This window comes from Microtus pennsylvanicus, chromosome 5 (assembly GCF_037038515.1).
Source record: "Microtus pennsylvanicus isolate mMicPen1 chromosome 5, mMicPen1.hap1, whole genome shotgun sequence".
Taxonomy (NCBI): domain Eukaryota; kingdom Metazoa; phylum Chordata; class Mammalia; order Rodentia; family Cricetidae; genus Microtus; species Microtus pennsylvanicus.
In genome coordinates, this window is record NC_134583.1 from 40,379,144 (window position 1) to 40,401,674 (window position 22,531).

At 40.2% G+C, this 22,531-nt stretch overlaps 1 protein-coding gene across 3 annotated transcripts in view; it reads left to right on the plus strand.

The window, feature by feature from the left end:
• Positions 1-4,952: 4,952 nt before the first annotated feature.
• The window catches only part of Ca13 (carbonic anhydrase 13), an 82,959-nt gene continuing 65,380 nt past the window's right edge, over positions 4,953-22,531 (plus strand). For all 3 annotated transcript variants that reach the window (XM_075971558.1, XM_075971557.1, XM_075971556.1), the window contains exons 1-4: positions 4,953-5,057; positions 8,146-8,343; positions 15,322-15,440; positions 21,302-21,397. In XM_075971558.1, coding sequence (XP_075827673.1) covers positions 5,021-5,057; positions 8,146-8,343; positions 15,322-15,440; positions 21,302-21,397 — 450 coding nt within the window. In that variant the 5' untranslated portion in view covers positions 4,953-5,020. The remainder of the gene's footprint in view (positions 5,058-8,145; positions 8,344-15,321; positions 15,441-21,301; positions 21,398-22,531) is intronic.

The following is a 22,531-nucleotide window of genomic DNA, read 5'->3' on the forward strand; positions in this document are numbered from 1 at the left end:
GCACACATAGGCCTTGAGTATGGTTCACTGTTATTAAGTGCACTTCTTTGTAATTTCTACAGAAAAGAGATGTCTTTATGTCTTCATGGCAAAGGTTGTTAGCTGTGATAGGCCAGCTTCTTCCCTACCAGTCAGAGTACAATCAGACTTCAGAGAGAGAGCCTCCTGTTTTTTACTATGTCCCTTTAATTTTCTGCATGTCTCTGTCTTTCTTTATTTTTAATATCTTCCAGTGAACAGAATTTTCCACATGGATGATCCTTTCTTGGCTTCTACAACTTCACATTTTTAGGAGCCACCATGACCATCACACTTCTGCATCAATATTCTTGCTTATTCTTGTCTTATAAAAAAAATTCTTTTTGGAACACACAACCTATATTTCTACCAAATAGCTGTTCTTGTAGGTGTTCTTAGTGTATTTTATATGGATGATTTATATTCTCAGAGCTATACATTGAAACATTTTTTTCTATATAGTTGTGATCATTTTATCTGTTTCTCTTTTAATCCAATTTTAGAGTTTTAAAATCTCTTTCATTTTATTCATTTAATTTTTACACTTACATATTTGTGTGTGTGCATGCTCAGGCACACGCCGTGGCATACTTGTGAAGTCAACTTGAGGAAGTCAATTATTTTCTTTATCCAACTGAATTCTGGATCAAACTCTCCAGAGCTGTTGTAATTTTTTTTTTCTTTTTTAGGAGCCTACCACCCAGCTCCTAAATAAATTACTCAGAGGCTTATTTTTAATTATGAATGCCAGGCCTTAGCTTGACTTGTTTCTTGAGAGCTTTTCTTAAATTATCCAAGCTACCTTTTTGCCTCTAGGCTTTTATCTGTCTCTATTTCTGCATACCTTTCTTTTTCTTTCTCTGTGACTTGCTGTGTAGTCAGGTGGCTGGCCCCTAATGTCCTCTTCTCCTTGCTTTCCTGTTACTGTTCCTCATTCTCCTTCTCCTCCTCATTTTTCCATTTATTCTCTCTGCCTACCAGCCCCACCTATCTGTGATCCTGCCTTTCTATTGGCTGTTCATCTCTTTATTAGGACCATCAGGAGTTTTAGACAGACAGTCATGGCTTTACAGTTAATCAAATGTAGCATAAACAAAAGCAATACTTCTGAAAATAATATTCCCCAAAACAACTCAGATCATCAGTCTTGACAGCAAGTTCCTTTAGCCACTGAAACACCTTATCTGCCTTCATTTTACTTTATATTTTTTATTTTATTGAAGCAAAATGTTGTGATATCTCCAGTGGCCTCAAACTCACTGACTTACAGAGATGTCTTTAAATTTAGAACCCTGCTGCCCAGCCTTCCATAGGCTGAGATTATAGGCTTGTGCTACAATTCCTCACTGATTTCACTTTTTTTGTTGAGAAATGCAAAACTTAATAAAAATAGAAAGAAGATATATTGGACAGTTTCACTCTTTCTTAAACCATTATCTATTCCACTTATACCTGCCTCATATGAGAAACCAATTTTGCTAATTTGTGTCTTCATCTTTCCAAAAGTTTTTGGTTGGGTCTGCCAAGATGGCTCAGAGTTTATGAGCACTTACTGCTTTTGCAGAAGACCTGAATTCAGTTTTCAGCACCCACATTGCAGCTCAAAACCACCTGTAATTAACATTCCAGGGGATTCAGTATCCTCTTCCAGCTTTCTCAGGCACCATGCATGCGTGTGGTGCACATACGTACATGCACGCAGGCAGGCATACACTAGGAAACACATAAAATAAAACTATATAAATCCTCTTACAGAGGTTTTTGTCAAAACGCTGCTAATGTATGAACCTTCCTATTTATCTTTTTCCATTAAACAAAGGATGTTTACGTTCTTTTGCCTTTTCTTTTCTTTCTCCAAACTAGTTTGTGCCAGGACTTACTCCATATTGCTCAAGGAGCTGTTCGTTCCTTTACTAGTTGAATGGCTGATGATGATGCAGACACTCTTTGGGATATCTAACCACTCTGCTGTGATTGGTACTTTGAGCTTTTTCCCATTATACATACTTCAGTTTTGGAAAAGTGAACAGACTTCCAGAAGAACCACAAAAGTTCAAATTTAGATTTTTTCTTGTTTATTCATTGATCCATTCAATAGATAAGAATTATCGGGTATTGGAAACTAATATAAGAACACTAGCCATTGTGATGTGATAATGAACATTGTGATGTGATAATGAACATAGGGACATTGTCTGCATTAGGCACGAGGCATGGGCAGTTGATGTGAAGTGAAGACACCAGGGTCAGCGTTTCAGTAAACTGAGGTTTTAATCACCTCATTCACTGCACAGACACTGTGCTCATTAATTTTTGACAACTTGATTCAAGCTTAAGTTATTTGGGAAGAAAGAATCTCAACTGAGAAAATGCCTCCCCAAGACTGTTATGTTTTCATGATTAGTGATTGATGTGGGAGGGCCTAGCCTATTGTGGACACAGTGCTACTTTTGGGTAGGGGTTGTTGGGCTGCATAAGAAAACAGGCTGAACAAGCCATGCCCAACAAACCAGTAAGCAGCATACTTCTGTGGTCTTTGCTTCAGTTCATGACTCTGTACTCTTGCCTTGAGATCCTTGGTTTCCCTCAATGGTAGGCTGTGTCTGGATGTGTACGTTATTTGTAAATAAATCTTTTCCTCTCCAAGTTGTTTTTAGTTGTGTTTATTATAGCAATAGAAAACAAACTAGGACAGACATGATGAATAATTATGCCACCAGTGATTAAAATCTGTGCCCACAGGACTGAGGCAGAGCTGGAGGGTTTATTTAGCTGAGTAACCTAGTGCCCTACTTCTTTTTTGGTGTTGTGTAAACACCATGAGCAAATCCACTCAAGGAGGAAACTTCAGCACATCATTGAGCAAATAGAAAGCAGGAACTTAAAGCTGAAGCTTGAAGCAGACATCAGAGAGAAATATCATTCATGGTTTGCCCCCAGGTTATGTTTCTTATATAGCCCAATGCTCCTTGCCTTGCGTTGGTACTGCCCACAGTGCCTGGACTTACCTACATCAGTTAGCAATCAAGAAAATGTCCCCACAGACATGGTCAGATCAACAATCTGATGGGAACAATTCTTCACTGAGGTTCCTTCCATCTTCCCAGATATGTCAAGTTAGCAAGCAAGGTCACACCTAGTTTTACTTTTCCATGTTGATAATCTTAAATACATACGGGACAATAATGTATTCACATTCATAATGTATATGTGTGCACATTTAACACACAATCTCTTCTCTTTATCTGTGAGATGTGTGAATTTAAACTTCATATAAAAATATATAAAAATTAATTGTATCTGGACAGAACATGTAAAGATTTTTTTCTTTGTCATTAATCCCTTAAAAATTACCTGAGAGATGTGAAAAAAAAAATTACCTGAGAACCACTTACAAAATGTATGAGACATTAAAGGGATCTAGAAATGGTAATAAAGTATATAGGAGATTGTGTGTACTTTAAATGAAAATATGAAAATGTGTCTGCTTTAGGTCCTGTACATACTGATGGAAAATGAATGTATGTTCTTTTAACCGTTTTTAAGATTTTTTATTTTATGTGCGTGAATGTTTTTCCTATGTCTATGTATATGCATTATGTGCATGCCTAGTTCTCATAGAAGTCAGGAGGGGTATCAGCTCCCCTGGAACTAGAGTTGTGGATGGTTGTGACCCACCATGTGGATGCTGACAAATGAGCCCAAGTCCTTAACTACTGAGCCATCTCTGGAGCCCTACTGTATTTTTTATGTGTTTATTATTATTTGAGTGTATGTGTATGTGTGTGTTGGTACTTGCATGTCAGGGAACAACTTGTGGAACCGATTCTCTACTTCCACATTTGAGTAGATTCAGGAACTGAACTCTAGTGAGCAGGTATGACGGGCAAGTGCTTTTCTTGCTGATCCATTTCACAGGCCCGCACAAACTGTACGCATTTTTCTCTGATGAAAAGGGAGTGTTTTTATATCTTAAACATACATTAATTCCTATAAGAATTAACTTTTATTCTTAAAAATTACACACTGAGTTATTACCATAACTGAACTCAATTCTTCCAGAAAAAGGAGAAAAAAATGAATTCTGCTGACACAGAGCGGGCATCTTAAGCTTAACTAAACTTAAGTCTATATTGAAAAGTTGTTCTGCTGCTTTTTATGCTGAGGGACAGGCTGCGGTGTGTGGTATTTAACTGGGGGTAACAATACGCAATAGCTAAATGAATTATTATTTAGTGGTGTGTATTTTGCAGTGGTTACCACACAGCTCTCCAGTGACTTGGATTCATGCAGCAGTTTTGTGGCTAGCAGGGAAAGAAAGAGATGATATTTAACGTCAGGCTCCTGTTCATCAAGAAAGTGTTCTTGCGAGTTGGTGCATAAGCAGCGTTGGAAACTGACCACAACTCAAAGCCTCGGACAGCTAGAACACTAATAATTTCGAAGGTCACACAGTTTTTACTCTTCAGCAACAGTTGGAAGGGTAGTAGGATTTGGGAATCAAGAATCCAGTAGGTTTGGTTTCTTCTATGCAGGGCTAAGCCTGCAAGATGCTGAAGTAAGCCAAAAGGAACCAGAGAAATGAGTAATGCAGACTGCAAAGGATGGGGCTGTGGGGGCAGGGAGGGCTGGCCCAGGAGGTTAGCACTTCATAACTAGTAGTTGTTATTTTAAATGGTAGTTATTACTGCTATCAGCATTGATGTCTGTGCCTGTGTAATCACCACTGCGTTTCCCAGTCAAGATCTTCACCTCCAGCAAGCAGCTCCTGCTTGGGTGAGTCATTTCCAGAAGAGTCTCTTCGGGGGTGTCGACTTCCCAGAAAGCAGGAAGTCCCCTTGGGGAACCCTTCTGGCTGCTGGGCGCCCCCTGCGGCTGACTATGGTGCCCTCCGGTTTCGGGTTCCCGGGCACGGGTCGGCCCCGCCCTCCACCCGCTTGGACCGCCCAGCTCCCTGGCTCGGGCGCCCAGCCACAGGGTTCGCCGCTCTCCATCGAGGACCATGGCGAGACTGAGCTGGGGATATGGCGAGCACAACGGTGAGCGGGACTTGAGCAGGGGCAGGTGCCGCCTGGTGGGCCATCTGAACCCGGTGGGTGGGTGGGTGGGGGCCAGGGGCCTGGTTCCTTGTGTGCTCTTTCAGCGGCTCTCTCGAAAAGCCCACCACTGTCCGGGGAAAGCCTGAGAGATCAGAACTCAGATGACACACTTGTGAGGAAAGGACAACTTCAGGGCGGCGTGGGCACTGATCACTAAGTCACGGGACGCCTTCCAGAGACTGTTGAAGAAATCTTAGTAACTTGTAATTTGCATACTGACATGAAGCTTGCTTAGGGCTTGTTCTTCACTCTTCCTTTCCTACCAAAACGATCCTTTCAGAGACCAAAGCTTAGCAAATGATTACAGAAATCGTAACGTGTTGCTAAGTGTACTTATTGATAAGCGTGGCAATGAGATATGTACTTTTCTTCATATTATAAGACATAAAACATTTTTTCTGCTTAGTCTATTGAATTGAACTGATTGTTTAAAATTAAAATTGTTAAAAGAATTGCAGAGATCCAAATTATGAATTGCAGAAGTCTATCAAAATGGAGTTAGCGAATACTATTAAAAACTTCAGTTTCATTTACATTATTGGACAGTATTCTACAGTACATTTCATGCAAATTTTAATGAAATTTTTCCTTTCTTTTACTTTATTTTTCTGACTTTATGGTTTGAGATGGTGTCTCACTCTGTAACTTAGACTGGGCAGAACCCGTGGTCATCCTCTTGCCTTAATGGAAAAATTTCATTTTTAATTGCAGCTTGCTTGAGGTTGTCATGACTTTTAAAATGGCACCAGATGAACTTGAGAATTTTAAGAATGAAATTTATGTCACAATGACGATCTTATATATTTCACTATCCTCTAATTTGTGTTTTGGAAAGACAATTTCACACTTTTCATTTTTGTCTTTGATGGAATAATTTTTATTGTTATTTGGCAGGTATAAGGTTGTGCTAGTCAATAAGTACTGATTGTTCCCTAATAGGTAGAAAGTGTTGTTTTCAATAAAATTCTTCTCCAGAAAACTTAAAAATTCCTCATAGAAAGGCATTAACCAGGAGTCATTTTATGACTCTTATTTATTTATGAATCTTATTCACTTTTTAACTTTAAAAAATGTTATTAATTTTTCTCTTTAAAGAATGTTTGTGAGTATTTGCCTTTCAAGCATGTTTGTGCACCACATGCTTGCCTGGTACCTGAGGAAGTTAGTGGATTGCCGGGCACTGGAATTACAGAGATTGTGAGCCACCATGTGGGTCTGGAAATTGAAGCCAGGTGCTTGGTAAGAGGAAGGTGCTAGCCTTCTCTCCACTCCCCATTTTACATTCTAGCTGTAGAATGATTTTTCTGTTGTAGATACAATGGTTTTAAGAGGCCCACACCTTAAAGGGAGATTTTGTTAAAATTCTCTTGGGATGTGCCACATCCTAACTAAGCAAGCCTTGTTATTTCTTCTTGTTTGACAAAATTAGTGCCTGGTCAGATTAAGGGGTTCTTGAGCTGAGAGCAGCAGGGATGAAATGGGATGGACGGGGAACTCTAGACAGCCTGCTCTGTTCCCAAGCAGCTTGTCACTTCTTCCACTAACCTTTGATCATTTTTAATGGTTTAGGCCATGTGACATCACCAAATATTATATATCAGTACGGATGTTCAAAAATTTGCCAAACTTGAGGAACAGTGTCTTTCCCTTAAGAACCAACCATGTTGACATGGGTTTAAGTTTGAATATGCTAGAAATAGGCCTCTTCTAAAGGTGCAATAATGCAAGTGACTACATAAATTGGCTATTTGATTCATGTGGCTTTTTTTTTTTTGTCTTTCATAGATTTGACTTCTCTATAAACAGCTCTGGTTATGAATGGCCAGGAATTGATGAAGAAAGGGATTCAAAAGCGAAAGCAGCCCCTTGACTGTTATAAAAATGTTTGCACATTGTGACAGATGCATTGTATATTCGAAATCTTGTACTCCTTAGCTATCTTATATGTGGTGGCCACGAAAAGGAAAGACTGTGAACAGAAAGAGCACACACATAGAAAGACAAGTGAAATGATCTAATGAGAAAATGTAATGCCTTGTGTACAGTGTCTTCTGGGAATTTTTATTGTGAAATTGCTATGACCCAAAGTATCTGATTCACAGACTCCTTTTGAGCAGAGTGTGTTGTCATGTATTCATGTTGCAGCTTTTTCCCCTCCCCAGGAACCCATGTGAGCAGTAATGTTATGTTTATTGGCCATTTTGTTTGGATTATTCTGTGTGAAAGATTTGTGTGTATGTTGGGTATCCTGAGTATCACAGGTAGCTGAGCTGAGTGACATTCAAGACATCTGTGAGTGGTGGAACACACAAAAGCTAACAGGAAGTATGATCTTTTCATCTCTCTACTTTATAGACTTCCTGGCCTCTGGAGCAGCCAGGGCACATTCTTGATTTTGAGATGGAATTTCTTTGTTTGCAACAATGAATTGTACTTTTGTTTTAGCTTGGTAGATGGGTATCTTTGGGGAATTCTTTATAAAATGTAAATATTCCTTTACCTTTAAGCACATTTTAATTATGTAAACAACTTAAAACAAAATAAATGCTTTCCATTCCCACAAAGTACTAGTCCTGCTTAAAATATAGGTACTGGAGCCTTGAGGATGAGAATATTACTTTTACTAATCTTTTTTAGGGGGTTGTGGGAGACATGCTTGTGTATGCGAGTGTTTTCTTCTGTGTGGGTATACACACATGTGCGTGTGTGTGGAGATCAGAGACTGACCTTGGTTGTCATTCTCATTTGCTCTCCATCACCTTCTGCATCATTGAGTCAGGGTCTCTCCCCGCCTCACTAGCTAGTTTGCCCAAGACACCCTCTGTCTCTGCCTCCTAGGTGTTGCATTCCAAATGAGCTTCCACACCCACCTGCCTTCTGTGGATCATGAGGACCCGAACTATCATCGTCATGTTTGTGCTGCAAGCACTTTATTCATGGAGTCATCATCCTTGTCGCCTGTTATCAACTTTAATTTGTTGAGTGAAGAACTTACTTAGTCCTTTTCTTTTGGTCCTATGCATATCAGGCCCTATTCACTGGAATCAATTTTTCCCCATTGCTGATGGTGATCAGCAGTCTCCGATTGAGATTAAAACCAAAGAAGTGAAATATGACTCCTCCCTCCGACCTCTCAGTATCAAGTATGATCCCGCCTCAGCTAAAATCATCAGCAATAGTGGCCATTCCTTCAACGTTGACTTCGACGACACAGAGGACAAATCAGGTTAGCTCTGTTGGTTTATTTGTTTTTTTAAGACTTTGGGTAGTTAGACTTATTCTCCTATCTTTCATTCTGGAATTTTCAAAATTGAAGCATATTTTTTCATGTGAATTTAAATTCTATCTATTTGGATCTTAAGATAATGTTACCATAAAATAGAGAAAATTTGTAGGAAAAAGTGTGCTGGATGATATTTAAAAATTGGTTTTAGCTTATTATTACTTAACAGTTAAAATATTGAAGTTTAATAGTATTTCATAAAAGATTTTAATCTTTTTTTCCTGGAAACTTTAATTATCTTTTTGGATTTATTTATTTTACATGTATGAATGTGTGGATGTCTAGAAGTTATGATGGTCGTGAGCTCCCATGTGGGTGTGCGGAATTGAACCCAGGTCCTCTGTACAACAGCAAAAAATACTCTTCAACTGTTGAGCCATTTCTCTAGTCCCATGTTTTTGGAAAGTGTTTAGTCATAATTATTTTACTACTTATGGTAAGCATACAGTACTAAGAGATTTGCTTTTTAAATCAATTTTTTTGCTTACAATCACAATACGTATGTGTAGTAAAAAAATAGAGAAATGTAGGACAAAAATTACCTATATCCTTACAGTTTATTATTATGTAATCAGTGTGGTGCTTTTTCCTTAATATTTAAATTGATATATATATTTAGATATATATGTATATATATTTAAAGTCACACACACGCACATATATATATATATACATGCCATGTTAGTATCTTGCATATACTTTTTAAGTTATGTTTAGGGTGATGTTATATTACTCTAAAATTTTTTTCTATTCAAAATATTTAATGGATTTTTTCATTAAAATGTATAGCTCTAACACCCTTATAATAGATAAGATATATCAATTACTCGTTTATCATAATTTATTATTATGTCCTAATACTGGACATTTAAGGAAGAAGGAAAGTAGGTATTTAATTTAAAAATAGAAATATTTAAGACATCTATCCTTATATTCTTCATTACTTGTATTAAAAATTATATTTAATTTGTTCATCGTTCATATCTTTCACAATGTGAATTGTGGACTCACTAAGTAAAAATTTAATTCACATGTCAGTTTATTACTAAAAGGGAGAATAAAGTAATATTTACTTAAAATGAATATTTAATACTGTTTGAGTCTACCTGCTGCCAAGCATGAATGATACTGTGTTAAAAATGTATATCCAAATGGAAATGTGTGAAAACTTGCTTGTCAATTGTGTTTCTGTGTCATTGTTTGATGCACTTATGGAGGTTAGTGTAGGTTCCCAGGACTGAACTCAAGTATTAGGCTTGCTGGGCAAGCATGTGTATCCCCTGAGCCATGTCATTATCTTCCTATTTAAGGATTTAACAAATTTCATCATTTGACTCATCAGCTTATAATTGAAATCATAATATTCTACTTTTGTTAAAAAGCATTGTTGTTAGCTTATATCAGTGTCTTCTTTACATTTGTCAGATCATACAGGGCGCCTGTCTATGGACCTGTACAAAGTACATAAAGAAAATGAACGTGATGTTTCTTTTTATGAAAAGCAGAAAGGGAAAACCAGCCTTATTATATGTACCCAACTGCATTTTCTCCGGGCTTAGAGTTTTGTAAATCTGTTGTTAGGTGGGCTTAGTGTACTTAGAAGTTTGGAAAAACAGTCCGAAGTTTCTAAATATCAAGTTGCTACCATCCACATTTGTAACAGGATATGTTTATAATATTTCAAGAATAAAATATCTAACGTTCTCAAATAAGAAAAAGTCTGCTCACATCTAATATTAGAATAAAAAGTGTTGAGTTAGTACTTCAAAAAGGATGAATATTAGTATTTTATTTGAAAAAAATTCTCAATTCAATTTGATCTGCAGCAGTCGAGGTCTCTCTCTCTCTTTCTCTCTCTCTTCCTGCCTCCCCTCATCTCCTTATATCTCCTCTTCCTTCCTCTCCTCTCCACTCTTTCACTCCTTTGAGACAGGGTCTCTCAATGAACCGGGAACAAGCCTGCAGCCTGCAAGCCCAACAATCCTCCTTGCCTTACCCCACAGGGCTTGCAGTTGCCTCATGGCCACATCTAGATTTTTCTCTTTTGTTTGTGGTTTGTTTGTTTGTTTGTTCTTCTGAGTCAGAGTCACTCTCTGAAGTCCTGCTGACTTAGAACTTTCTATACATACCAGGCTGTCCTTGAACTCAAATAGATCTGCCTAATTCTGCCTCTAGAGTTCTGGGATTAAAGGTAGGAGCCACCATTCCCAGCCCTGGCTTTCAAATACTGGCCCACATGTTTGTATAACAAGTGCTCTTACCCATTGAGCCTCCTCTCCAGCTCCAAGAAGCCATTCTTGACTAGAAGTTAACTCTGAATGTTATCAGTGAACATAGAAGAGGCATAGAATTGTCCTCAGGATCCTTGAGGGTTTCGCTTGGTTGAAAGATGCTCATGTGCACACTGCCTAACCTACAGGCACTCACTCTTCAGAATGTTAACAGGGGACTAATGGGCATGGGATTCTTTAGGAAGAGTATCTACTGCATATAGAGGACGGTGGCAGGGAAAGAGAAACCTGATAGTAGAAATGGGCTGCTCTTGCCTGTGATACTTGTCTTTCTAGACTCAGAACTCCCTTTTCTCAGCATCTCATCTGGCTCTGGCTCCCATAGTGTCCTGGAATGACTCCACCGAGAACTTCCTACAGTGTTATAACTGGCAGATTGGATTCTCTTGACCTCTTACATTAGTGTTTTGTTTGGAAGAGATTTCTTTTTGGAAATTCTAAATGAAGGTAAACAATAGCACATGTGACTTTGGAGAAATTATTACTTTTTAAAAAGAATAAAGTGGAGAAAATAGTTTATTATTTACTCAACAGGGATGGCGACCCACCATTTGCAGCACACCTGCAATTCCTTCCCTTGTCAGGTATTTACCAGTCTAGTTGTAACACCCGATTTTGTGTTACATCCTCGGTACAGTTCACGCGCCCCTGTACCTTACCCCAGTCGGGCAAGGGCCTGGAGATTGAAAAGAACACACAGAGAGACCAGGGTCATTCGAAAGGAGATCAGCCGAAAGCCAGTTTATTCAGAGTTGGGGAAATCCTTCTGTATCTAACTGCTGCACAAGGATCTCCGCCCAGGCAGGTGGGAAATTACCATATTAACAATGGAGTAAATGCCCTGCAGCTAACCACCAGGCAGGGCAGGGAGAGCTTGGAAACACACAGGAAGCTTAGTTAGCTGATCATAAACTGTCCCTGTGAAAGCACCCCAGGAATAAGGGAGACCAGGGCCCTACAGGCGTGGGACCTGGGAGAGTGGAACCTATAAATGAGGTAGACTAAAATCTCATGCAATAGCCAACTTTATTCAAAACTACAGACAGTTTATTCTCTAGAGGTTAAGTGAACCACATGAGTAAAATGTCCAATCACAAGGGCAAACAGGCAAGCCTCACTTAGCAAAAATGTCTTTCCATAGAGGCATATCGACGTTGTAATGGTATGCTCTGTCCCATTAAGAGACAAGCCACACCTACTTGTGTGTGGGATCCCTGTCTGCCAAGGCAAACTGATCTTTAGCTTCCAGCCTTTATCCAGCTCCCTCATGAAGAGGCAGCTCCCGTCTCTCTCTCTCTCTCTCTCTCTCTCTCTCTCTCTCTCTCTCTCTCTCTCTCTCTCTCTCTCTCTTTCTCTTTCTCTCTCTCTCTGCTCTTCTCCCTTTCTCCCCTTCCCTTTCATAACCCACTAAATAAATATCCAGCCTCACACTGCATGGCACATCTCTCTGTCTGTCTCTTGCCCACTGAATTGCTCCCTGCCTGGGACCAGCCACCTTCAGAGACCTGCACTATGGTCTTGTGGTGTGCCCATCTGTCTGTCTTTCCTCGTGAGACTCTTACCCACCACATGGCTCCTGCTTGGGACTCATGGCCTGCTGCAGCCACTTGGGGAACTGTGCTGTCCCTACCTGGGACTGACTGCTCTCAGGACCCACTGTCCACTGCTGCTGCTTGGGGACCTGCAGCATTTCTGCCACTGTAGCCACTTGGGGATCCACAGCATTTTATTTTTACCATTACAACGGTAACAAGCAATAATGAGTAATCTGAGGTAAACTCACTTCTACATGCTACACAACTGAGAGGAACACAAATGTACATTCCAATACAAATTTCATGTTTTTGAAAAAACTGAGATCACAAGACTCATCTTGTGTTCTTAGAGTTTTCTCACAAGAACTTAGACTTGTACCACATATTAGCTGTTTTGTTAAGATGCCAATAACCTAAATTTTTTTATGACAGGGGTTTTTTTGTGTAGCCGTGGCTGTCCTGGAACTCCCTCTGTAGACCAGGCTGGCCTTGAACTCAGAGATCCATCTGCCTCTGTCTCCCAAGTGCTAGGATTAAAGACATGCTTGCACTACCATCACCTGGCTAAACAGATATTTTAAACTCACTTTTCTTGACCTGACCCCATTCAAAAGAATAGTCTTCTCCACAATTAGGCATTCGCTTATCATAAACTCACTTGGCTATTTTACTGAAATACTGACCTGTACAGTCTGAATGTGTAACCTGTAAAACAATCCACATAGTTTAGCCAGGCTAAACTGGCTAACCTGACTTTAACTGTAGGACGTCTCTCTAACAATGTGTGTTTTTTGTATCACTTTCTTTCTCCAGACCCAGCTTGCCTGAGTCTTCTCCCAAAGTCAATTCCACATTGGTTACCTAAGCTCTGGCCAGCTCAGATTTTGTTATGCAACAGCAAGAGAGAAAGGCACAATGGAGCACTTGGCTACTTTCCTTCAGGCGCCATTCCACCTGAAGTCAGTGTAGGCCTCAGTAATGAATATATGACTGGCGTCACTCAGGGGACTCGTGGTGAATCGATTTAAAGGCAAATCAAATATCTTATCCATTTATTCATCAGACATTTGTGCATCTCCTCTGACAGGTTCCAAGGTAGGCAGTGGGATTAGCAGGATCGCAGTCTCTGCTTTCATGTGTGCAGCTCAGTACAAGGAGAAGCAATAAAAGTACTGTGTTTCTCAGGGGAAAGCAAGAGCAAACTCACACTCTGGCCTCAATGGTGATGGTGATCTCTTCTTTTTTATTGTTCAGAGTGCTTTGAAATAGCCTTCTTTGGGTACTATCATTTTTAATGTGTGTGTGTGTGTGTGTGTGTGTGTGTGTGCCATATACATGTGGCTGCTAGGGAGGCCAGAAAAGGACATTGGATCCTCTGGAAATGTCTGCCCACCACCTGACATTGGTCCTCTGGAAGAGCAGCAAGCAGTCTTAACTGCTGAGTCTTCCTTCCCACCCTCACCCTTACAGATGACAAAAAATATTTATACCGAAATGCTTTTTTATATGAGGTATATAGGTTTTGAAACTTAAGCCTGTGTTTTTGTTTGTGTGTGTGCATGCATATGTGTGTTTAGTGTGTGAACACACAGCACTGGTACACTTTCTGAAGAGTAATTTAAATATATGTTGTTATTATCTAAGTTTCTCCTGTCTAACAGTTCTGTTGTATTCTGGTTGTTAGGAGAAAGTCCTAAGACAAGCTGCTTAAGAAATCCAATCAGGCCAAATTAAACCAAATTAACATACCCATGTTTTATTAAATGCAACACTCTGAGGTTGTCGAGAGCGTGGCAGGAGAGACAGAAAACTGGGGAGCACATGCAAAATCCAGGACCATGTGTTCTTCCTCTGGGCACTCACTTAAATACCCTGTGAGAATGGTCCTGACTCTCCCCCACGGAGGGCTCAGGGCCTGGCATGTTGGGATTTGGAGTCCAGTCAAACGCAACTCCCGGGACAGGGGGCTAGGATGGATGCCAGGAGCTGGGGTGTCACTCACAACTTGACATTACATTGGTGGAGTTTCGTGTATTCAGCATACAAAGTTCCCTTTCTGTCTCTATGTCTGCAGCATACAACATAATTAGGCAGAAGTGGTTTAGGACTCTTTTCTGTTTCCCTTCCTTCCCCTCCCTTTCACTCCTCTCTCCTTTCCTTCCTCCTTTTTCTTTGTCTTCAATTTGTTATACATGCTTGCTTCAAACTCACTGGATAACTCAGAGTGCCAAGATTACATGTGTGTGCTCCTTCACCTAGTTTAGGACTGCTTTGTGTTAAAGTGGGTTTCTATATATTTATGATATACTTTTATTATCATAATCTTAGAGATAATATTTACTGGAGGAAAACAATGAAATATACTTCATCAATGTGACAAAGACATCTTGAGTTTTAAAAATATTTTAAATTCTTTTTGTATTTTATGTTTATTTATTTGTAAATACTCTAAGCACTGAAGGTGCACCAGTCTTTATGGTCATAGCAAAAGCCATACCATGGTAGCAGTGGGTAGCACGTTTACAGTGCTGTTGTGTACTGTGCATTGGAAAGTCTCTCGCTTACCATGTTTCTTCTATTTGCACAATAGTCTTAGGGAGACTGTGTCTCTCTCCAGTGATTAGATGTGTAAATGGCAGCTTAGAAGGTAGGTTTTATCCAAGACCATGCAGATAGAGAAAGTCCAGACCCTTGTCATCCAGACATCCTGCACAGCCTGCTCTAATCATACAAGCTATTTGGCTCTCTCAAGCTCACAATGAACCCTTTTTGCCCTTCATATTCTTACTCAGGGAATCTGGTTTGCTCTCAGTTAAATAGAGTGGATTTTCACTTTTGAGAATTCCATTCCTTTTCCTTTGCTCTCTGTGGGTGTATTGTGACTCGCCAAGTATTCTGTAAAGATCTACTTGACGGACTCTGTTTCCAGTGGTGTTTTTTTTTCTCACTCTTCATATATGTAAAGTTGTACCTATGCCCACAAACAGAACTTATTTGTAAGGACAAGAACGTATTTAGTGGTTCAGGGAGAAGTTTTGATGAGATGGATAAATGTGATTTTTCTTGCTAACCATTTAAAATGTGTTTGTGTTTAGTCCTGCGTGGAGGTCCTCTCACTGGAAGCTATAGGTTGCGGCAGTTCCACCTACACTGGGGCTCAGCAGATGACCATGGCTCTGAACATATGGTAGATGGAGTGAGATATGCTGCAGAGGTAAGCTGCACACACAGCCTACTCCATAGCAGAAGCCTTCCACAGTCCCAATAGATCCTCAGCTACTTAGACACCTCAGTGTCTGAGACAACATCATTCATCTAACAGGAAAGCTCCACATGTGGCCGTTCATACCCTTAAACCAACTCTGAGAGCGCAGTGTTGCTTATATGTTTGGAAATGGGTGAAGCTTAACATGGTGTCACATGCCTGTAATCCTCGCACTGGAGAGGTCTAGGCAGGAGGATCAGGACTTCCAGACCAGCAGCCTAGGATATATGACAAGATTCTATGTGATAAAACGAGACCAAACAGGAATAACAATAAAATAAAATAATAAGTATATTTGTTGGTGAGAGAAGGTGTAAATCAGAGAGTAACTGGAAAAGAACAAGTTGTTTATCCAGTGAGGCATTATGATTCATTTATTTAAAACCCAAGGCATGTGGCATTATACTTCCTCTGTTGGATTTCAAAGGCCAGAGAGAAGAGAAACATTTGTATTATGTTCAACTCTGTGCATGTTTGATCCAAACACAAATAATCAGACATAAGCGAAGCTCACATTCCATACATGACAACATTTGGTGCTTTAAACATGAAATTCAGACTGCATTTGCAAGAATCCAATGTACTCTGCTACTATTCAGAGCATAGATAAATAGCACTGAAGGGACTCTGGGAGCGTGGGCAAACTTGGCTTTGGCAGGCCTTGCCCTTCTCCCTGGTTCCTTTGCCTTGCTAAAACCATTAGATTACATTCCTAATGCTAGCCACTTTCTCCTCCTGAGGCTGACTACCAAAATTCAGCTATCAAAGTATTAAAGTCTAGCAATCAAAGGCTCCCTTCAACTCACCTAATTAGCATGACCAATTGAAATGGAATGCTTCATCCTAACACAGGGTTTCCCCTTTTACCCTTATAAACTCATTATCTTATGGGCCGCATCTGTCTCCTCTCTATCCAGAGAGTCCTTTGTCCCTCCAGGATAGGTATCCTTTCTCCTTCTCTCTTGTTCCCACCCCCTCCACTTTCATCCTCTATCTCCTGTCTTTGTCTCCTAGTCTCTTCCCTTTGCCCCTCTGGGGAAAATAAATCTCCATTGTGCTGATCACTTGGTCTGGGTGTCCTGAGATGATGCCATTTCTGTCAAGTCCAAAATTAATGCTCCATTGTCTTGTTCCCTTTTCTTTGGTAAGGTAGTCCTTTTTGTTATAACTACATTTACTAGGAATACTCTGGATCTTCTAATCCTCTACTTAAAATATAGAGTGCCATATACCTCATTTTAATACCATTAAATAGCACTGAACTTTACCAAGAGATGAAAGCCAAGTCTGTCCTGACTCAACAAAGATATCTGAGTGGAGCACGTTTGGCCTATGATTTATCTAGGCAAGACTGAGCAGTTAGTTATCAGATGCTACAGATTCTCTTCAGCTTTTCATTTTTGGAGATGTAGTTAGACCCCCATGATAATGATGTTCAGAAAATGGAACTTTTTTTCCCAGTTTCCTTGTTTCCTATGTACCTGGCCTTTTAGGCTGCCATCTAACACGCCCATTTTGCCAGAGTTTTATGTTGCAATACTTATTCTGTCCTCAGGGGAGAGGAGTGAAGTGATAGGTGTTTGGTTCTCTGGCAACACTGATAGCATGTGATCTGAAGAGTGACTGTGGGTTTGGAAAGGCCTTTTTGAGATAGCATGTAAGGTGAGACAAAAGGACAAGGAGAAAGCACTGTGAGCAAAACCTTGACTCAGTGTTTCCCAGGTAAAGTCAATAACAAAGAGAAGTGCTGTGTAGTAGGAATGCAGTAGGTTCAACATGCTGAGGAAGAGAAAAATTTCACGTTATAGGACTGAAACTGGTGAGAGGAAAAGGGGAGGCCGCTGTCCTGCAGAGCACTGAGCTGCTCTGCTTTCTATTTCCTAAAATGCATCTGACTGCCAAGTGGAGAACAAGCTGTTGTGGGGCGAATGTTGGAGGAGGGAGACAAAGCAGAAGACTGCGAAAGAGTTGAGGCAAACAGCGGTAATTTGAGTAAGAGTGTAAAGACACTGTAGAAGTTCTTGATATACTTGGAAGGCAATGCCAGTGGGGCTTGCCTATAACAGGGACACTAGCTTCAGCAGGCTGTAGATACAAACCTGGATTCTTAAAGAGGATGTCAGCGCTGGAAATTCTAATGTCACATTTGGCCCAAAGTTCAGAAAAATCAGAGCTTTGTGCTCAGTTCTAGAGATGGTTCCAGTATGTGAATTAGCTTTTCTGGGTACCTTTGCTTAAGAACATAGCTGTAATCATGTTGTTTCCCATTATGAAATTGAAACAAAAAAGAAAACAAGACATTTTAAGTTGCAGCACATGAAAATGTAATGTTTCAACTATGATTTGTGGTATTATAGAGAGGTTAGAGAAATCTCATCATGAAAAAGTGCAATAGTTGTTGAAATGGGAATGCCCCATAGGCTCGTGTGTGTGTGTGTGTGTGTGTGTGTGTGTGTGTGTGTGTGTGTGAGCATGTGGTCCCCTATGGGTGATGCTGTCTGGGGAGGTTTAGGAGGTGTGGTCTTCACTGAGGGCAGGCTCTGAGGTTTCAAGGCTTCTTGCTATATTTAGCATTTACTCTCTCTGTTTTGTGCCTGTGGTTCGAGATACAAGCTCTCAGCTTACTGCTCCAGCCACCATGCCTGATGCCTGCTTGCCTGTTTCCCTACCATCATGGATTCTAACCCTTTGGATCCCTTGGTCCAAATAAACTTTTTTTTTTCTGTAAGGAGCTTTTGTCATAGATCACAGCAACAGAAAAGTAACTGATTCATATGGATATGTAAAGAATAGTGTAATGAAAAGGTTAATAGTCTATATTGGAAACTGTATTTGTTTATGGTTTATCCATCATTGTTTAATCATATGTTTAATCTGAACTATCTCCCACAAGACCCCTTACTGAAAGGTTTCCTCCCAAGGTTATTGTTATTGGGAAGTTGATGAACCTTTGAGAGGAGTGGCCTCAGAGGAAGTCCTTGGGTCATTTCCAGTGTGCCCTTGAGGGTTATAGTGGGACCTTGCCCCTTCACTTGTCATTTTTTGCTACCTGGTGATGAGGTGACCAGTTTGCTCTGTCAGGTACTCCAACTGAGACATGCTACGTTGTCACCTACCAAAAAGGTTGGGGCTAGCTGATCATGTACTGAGACCACTGAAACTGTGAGCCTGAATAAAACTTTTCTCTTTATAAATTGATGATCTCAGGACAGATGAAAAACTAACACATTAATGTAAGAAAAGCATAAATCAGATTTCCACATTCATGGTAGATTTTTGCTATAGTACTTGGCAGCATATTTTGCATATCACAATCATTTATCTTAAAAGCACTAAAGTTAAATAAATACTATATTTAGAAATGATTTTTACTAACAAGTAAGAATCTTTTTTTGTTTTGTTCTTAAACAGTCTTACAAAGTAACTCTGGTTGGCCTGGGACTCACTGTATAGACTAGGGTGATCTCAAACTCAGAGAAACCTACCTACCTCTGCTGGTGCTCAAAATCTGGTGTGTTAAAGGTGTTTGCTACTCTGCCCTGTAGGAACAATCTTAATCTGATTATTGTGTGGGCTAATTACCTGTCATTCATCTCTAATTGATGACCCTGTTAGTCAGGAAATAGGAAGTTGCTAATTTGTTTATTTTTAATACAAAAAGAGACTATAATATATGTTCCTCTGTGAAGGTGTTATATGAGGGAGAAGAAGACTTTTTAATAAACAGATTTTTTTGATCTGGTTTCTCATCATATTTCAAACAATTGTTGCTTAGCTAACAGGAAGATGTCTACACAGGAGATTTCTTTCTCTGTACTTACACACCCATTTTCTAACCAGTTGTGTTCCTGACCCTTTGATGCCATTTCTCCATAAGCAAGCTATTTAAGGAGTTGTTGTAATTGGCACAGAGCCATTTGAAACTTTACCACCCTCATCGGCCCATCCCCACAGTGGAACGTTTTGTATCTCTCCTGAGCCCCGTGAGCCTTCTTTCATCATGCAGTGTTTGGAGGATTCTTTCCTCCCCGTACTATCTCACATGAAGTAGGAATGTGGCGCAGAATCCACCTTTGTATGCTTCTGTCAGGATATCCCTTTGTTTCCTTTGATTACATGTGGTTGTTGCACTGTTACAGTTCTCTTCATACTAGTTGCCTCTAAGTTGTGCAGTTTGATCTGAAGCATGGCGATGAAAGTGTGTATTTGGATATGTCAAATTTTCTCTGTGACAGTTGGCTATGAGGGTGATTTGGCCATGAAGACTGAATGAGTGCTCTCTTACTGAATTGCCAAGAAGATCCCTAAGGATCTTATCTGAGGTGATCCTTGGTATCATCAGGTCATTGCTTATAACAACATGGCATGGCCTTCAGCATTTATGATAGGAACTAAAACTTCTGGGCATGGCATGTTGCCCTTTGGCTCCTCTCTGTCCTTCTTTCAAGCAGAACTGAAGGGGTAGTCAGCTTGGTGTTTGTGAAATTTTTCATATTCCTCTGTATGAAGGGTACTCTGTGGCTCTCATGTACTCTCATGTTCTCACATGTACTCACATGGAGGTTTCTGCTGGGTTTTACAAATGTCTGCTTGCCTGAGAACTAAGTTGCAAAATAAGCAGAGACTTTTCACGAGTCTCAAGTTCTCAAATTCCTCTCTCCCTTTCTCCTGGCACTAGCTGCCTCTTTCTTCATGTTCAGGCACCTCCAATTCTTTGACCCAAAGCTTCTTTTTCCCCATCAAAACTTGCTCTTGGAAAAGGATCTGAATGTATTTATATAAGGTAGTAAATGTAAACTGCCTCTGTCTGTCAACTCAGTATGGTTATGGGAATATTGTACCCTTACATCAGAACATGGTATTCCACAAATGGATGTAACTACCATGTAACAGTACAAATAATCTAATAATGAAAATATGACTAGTTCTAAAACAGTTTATCATAGGGAGAATTTGCATTTCCGAGCTACAGAAACGTGAGACTGCAATGATAAATATGACAGGCCAGTTTCAGAAGCAACCTTATTACCATCAGCAACCACTTTATAGGGGTTGACTTCTTGGACCTTTAGAGCCCAGGCACCTCAGTGAACCCCACGGACAGCTCATATCTGACCCATACCCGCTCATTCGCAGTAACTTCAGTGAGGGGCAGAGGCCCCAGGTCACATGAAAAGAATATTGGAGTGTGGTAGGACTGAAGAAAGTGGGCAAAATGTTCAGGACCTAGGAAATGAGCTTTCAAATAGTTGATCAGAGATAGCTTGGAGCCTGCAATCGTTCTGATCTCATTTTATATGAATAGATTAGAAGGATAAAGTCAAGGTCTACTGAAGGATTCTGTTTTAGGGTTTTATTGCTTTGAAGAAATACCATTACTATGGTACCATTTAATTGAGTTATCTTACAGTTGCAGAGGTTTAGTCCATTATCATCATGGTAGGACATGGTGGTGTACAGGCAGACATGGTGCTGGAGGCGAAGCTGAGAGTTCATATCTTGATCCCCAAGCAACAGGAAGTGAACTGTTTCAGTGGGTGAAATTTGAGCTAAGGCAACCTGAAAGCACAACCCCACAGTGACACACTTCTTCCAACAAGGCCACACCTAACTCCACCAAAGCCACATCTCTTAACAGTGCAACTTTCTATGTGCTTATGGGGGGTGGGTCAATTCCAGTCAAACTACTACAGATTCCCTATACACTGGAGGCCCCAGCACCAGGCAGTTATATCAATGTTTCATTTGCATTTCTACTTTTCACCATGCTTATGTAAATGTTTGAATTATGTTGTGTACTTTCTTTTCAGCTCCATGTTGTCCACTGGAATTCAGACAAATACCCCAGCTTTGTTGAGGCAGCTCATGAGTCGGACGGGCTAGCTGTCCTGGGAATATTTCTCCAGGTGAGAGTCCACTGCTGCATTTTAAATAGTCAGACATTCAACTAAACAGGAAACTAGTCTGAAATTTAGTATTTCCCCTTTGAAGTGTGGAAACTATCTAATTAGTTTTCGCATTGCTACTTGGGCATTTGATGTGAGTAGCAACTGATGCATCAGCAGAAATAGCAGCAGAAGTAACAGCTGAAATCCCAAGATGAAATCTAGGCTTTTCTGGTTCCTGATTTCAACATTTGGAGACTGGAAGAGTGGAAAATTAAAGCTCATGATTCTTGAGGCCCTTGCTTGACATATTGGCAAATCATCTCAAACATACTGATCAATTGTTTAAACAAAAGCCATAAACTTCTCCTTTTCTGATATTTGCATGTGAACAGACAAGTCCTGTCATCACACCTGGGGACAGTTTCTTTAGGGTGTGCTCTTTTTCCATGCCTCATTATCTGTGTGATGTTGTAATTTGTGGAGCTAGGGCGGGGTTGAGAGATTGGGAGTGATGTGGAAAGCAGCCAGGACTTTATCTGAGAACCCTAGGTGGTGGCAACAGGATCCAGGTATGGCAAGAGAAGGCACTCTCAGGGTTTTAAACCTTTAGGTAGATTGAAAACACTCCTATTAATGAAATGCATATATTTTATACATTTGTATTTAAAATGCATATGCTCTTCAGGGTAGCCTCTTGATCTGGGACTTGCAGTAACTTTAGCTCGCAAGTAGGAGATCTAAGATTTTATGTAAGCAGCCCAGTCAGTCTGGACCGAATGTCACAGGTGGCTTACTAGTCAGTCACTTGTCTAAGCAGCGCTTCTCTCAAGTTAACCTGTATTTGAAATGTGGCTCATCAGTTACGAGTGATTGCTGCTCTTCCAGGGAACCAGGGTTCAGACCATAGTCAGATTGCTCACCAGGGCCTATACTCCAGCTCCAGAGAATCTGACACCGTCTTCTAGACTCCATGGGCATCCACATATACATGATCAATACACATACACAACAATAAATATATAAAATAAAAACAACTCATTGGTACACCATCTGATACATGTGAAGCTATTACTCCAAACTTTGGAACCAGACTGTAGGTGCAGTCTAGGATCTCCATAATATCTTGTTCAGATTTTTCTGGTATAATCAGCT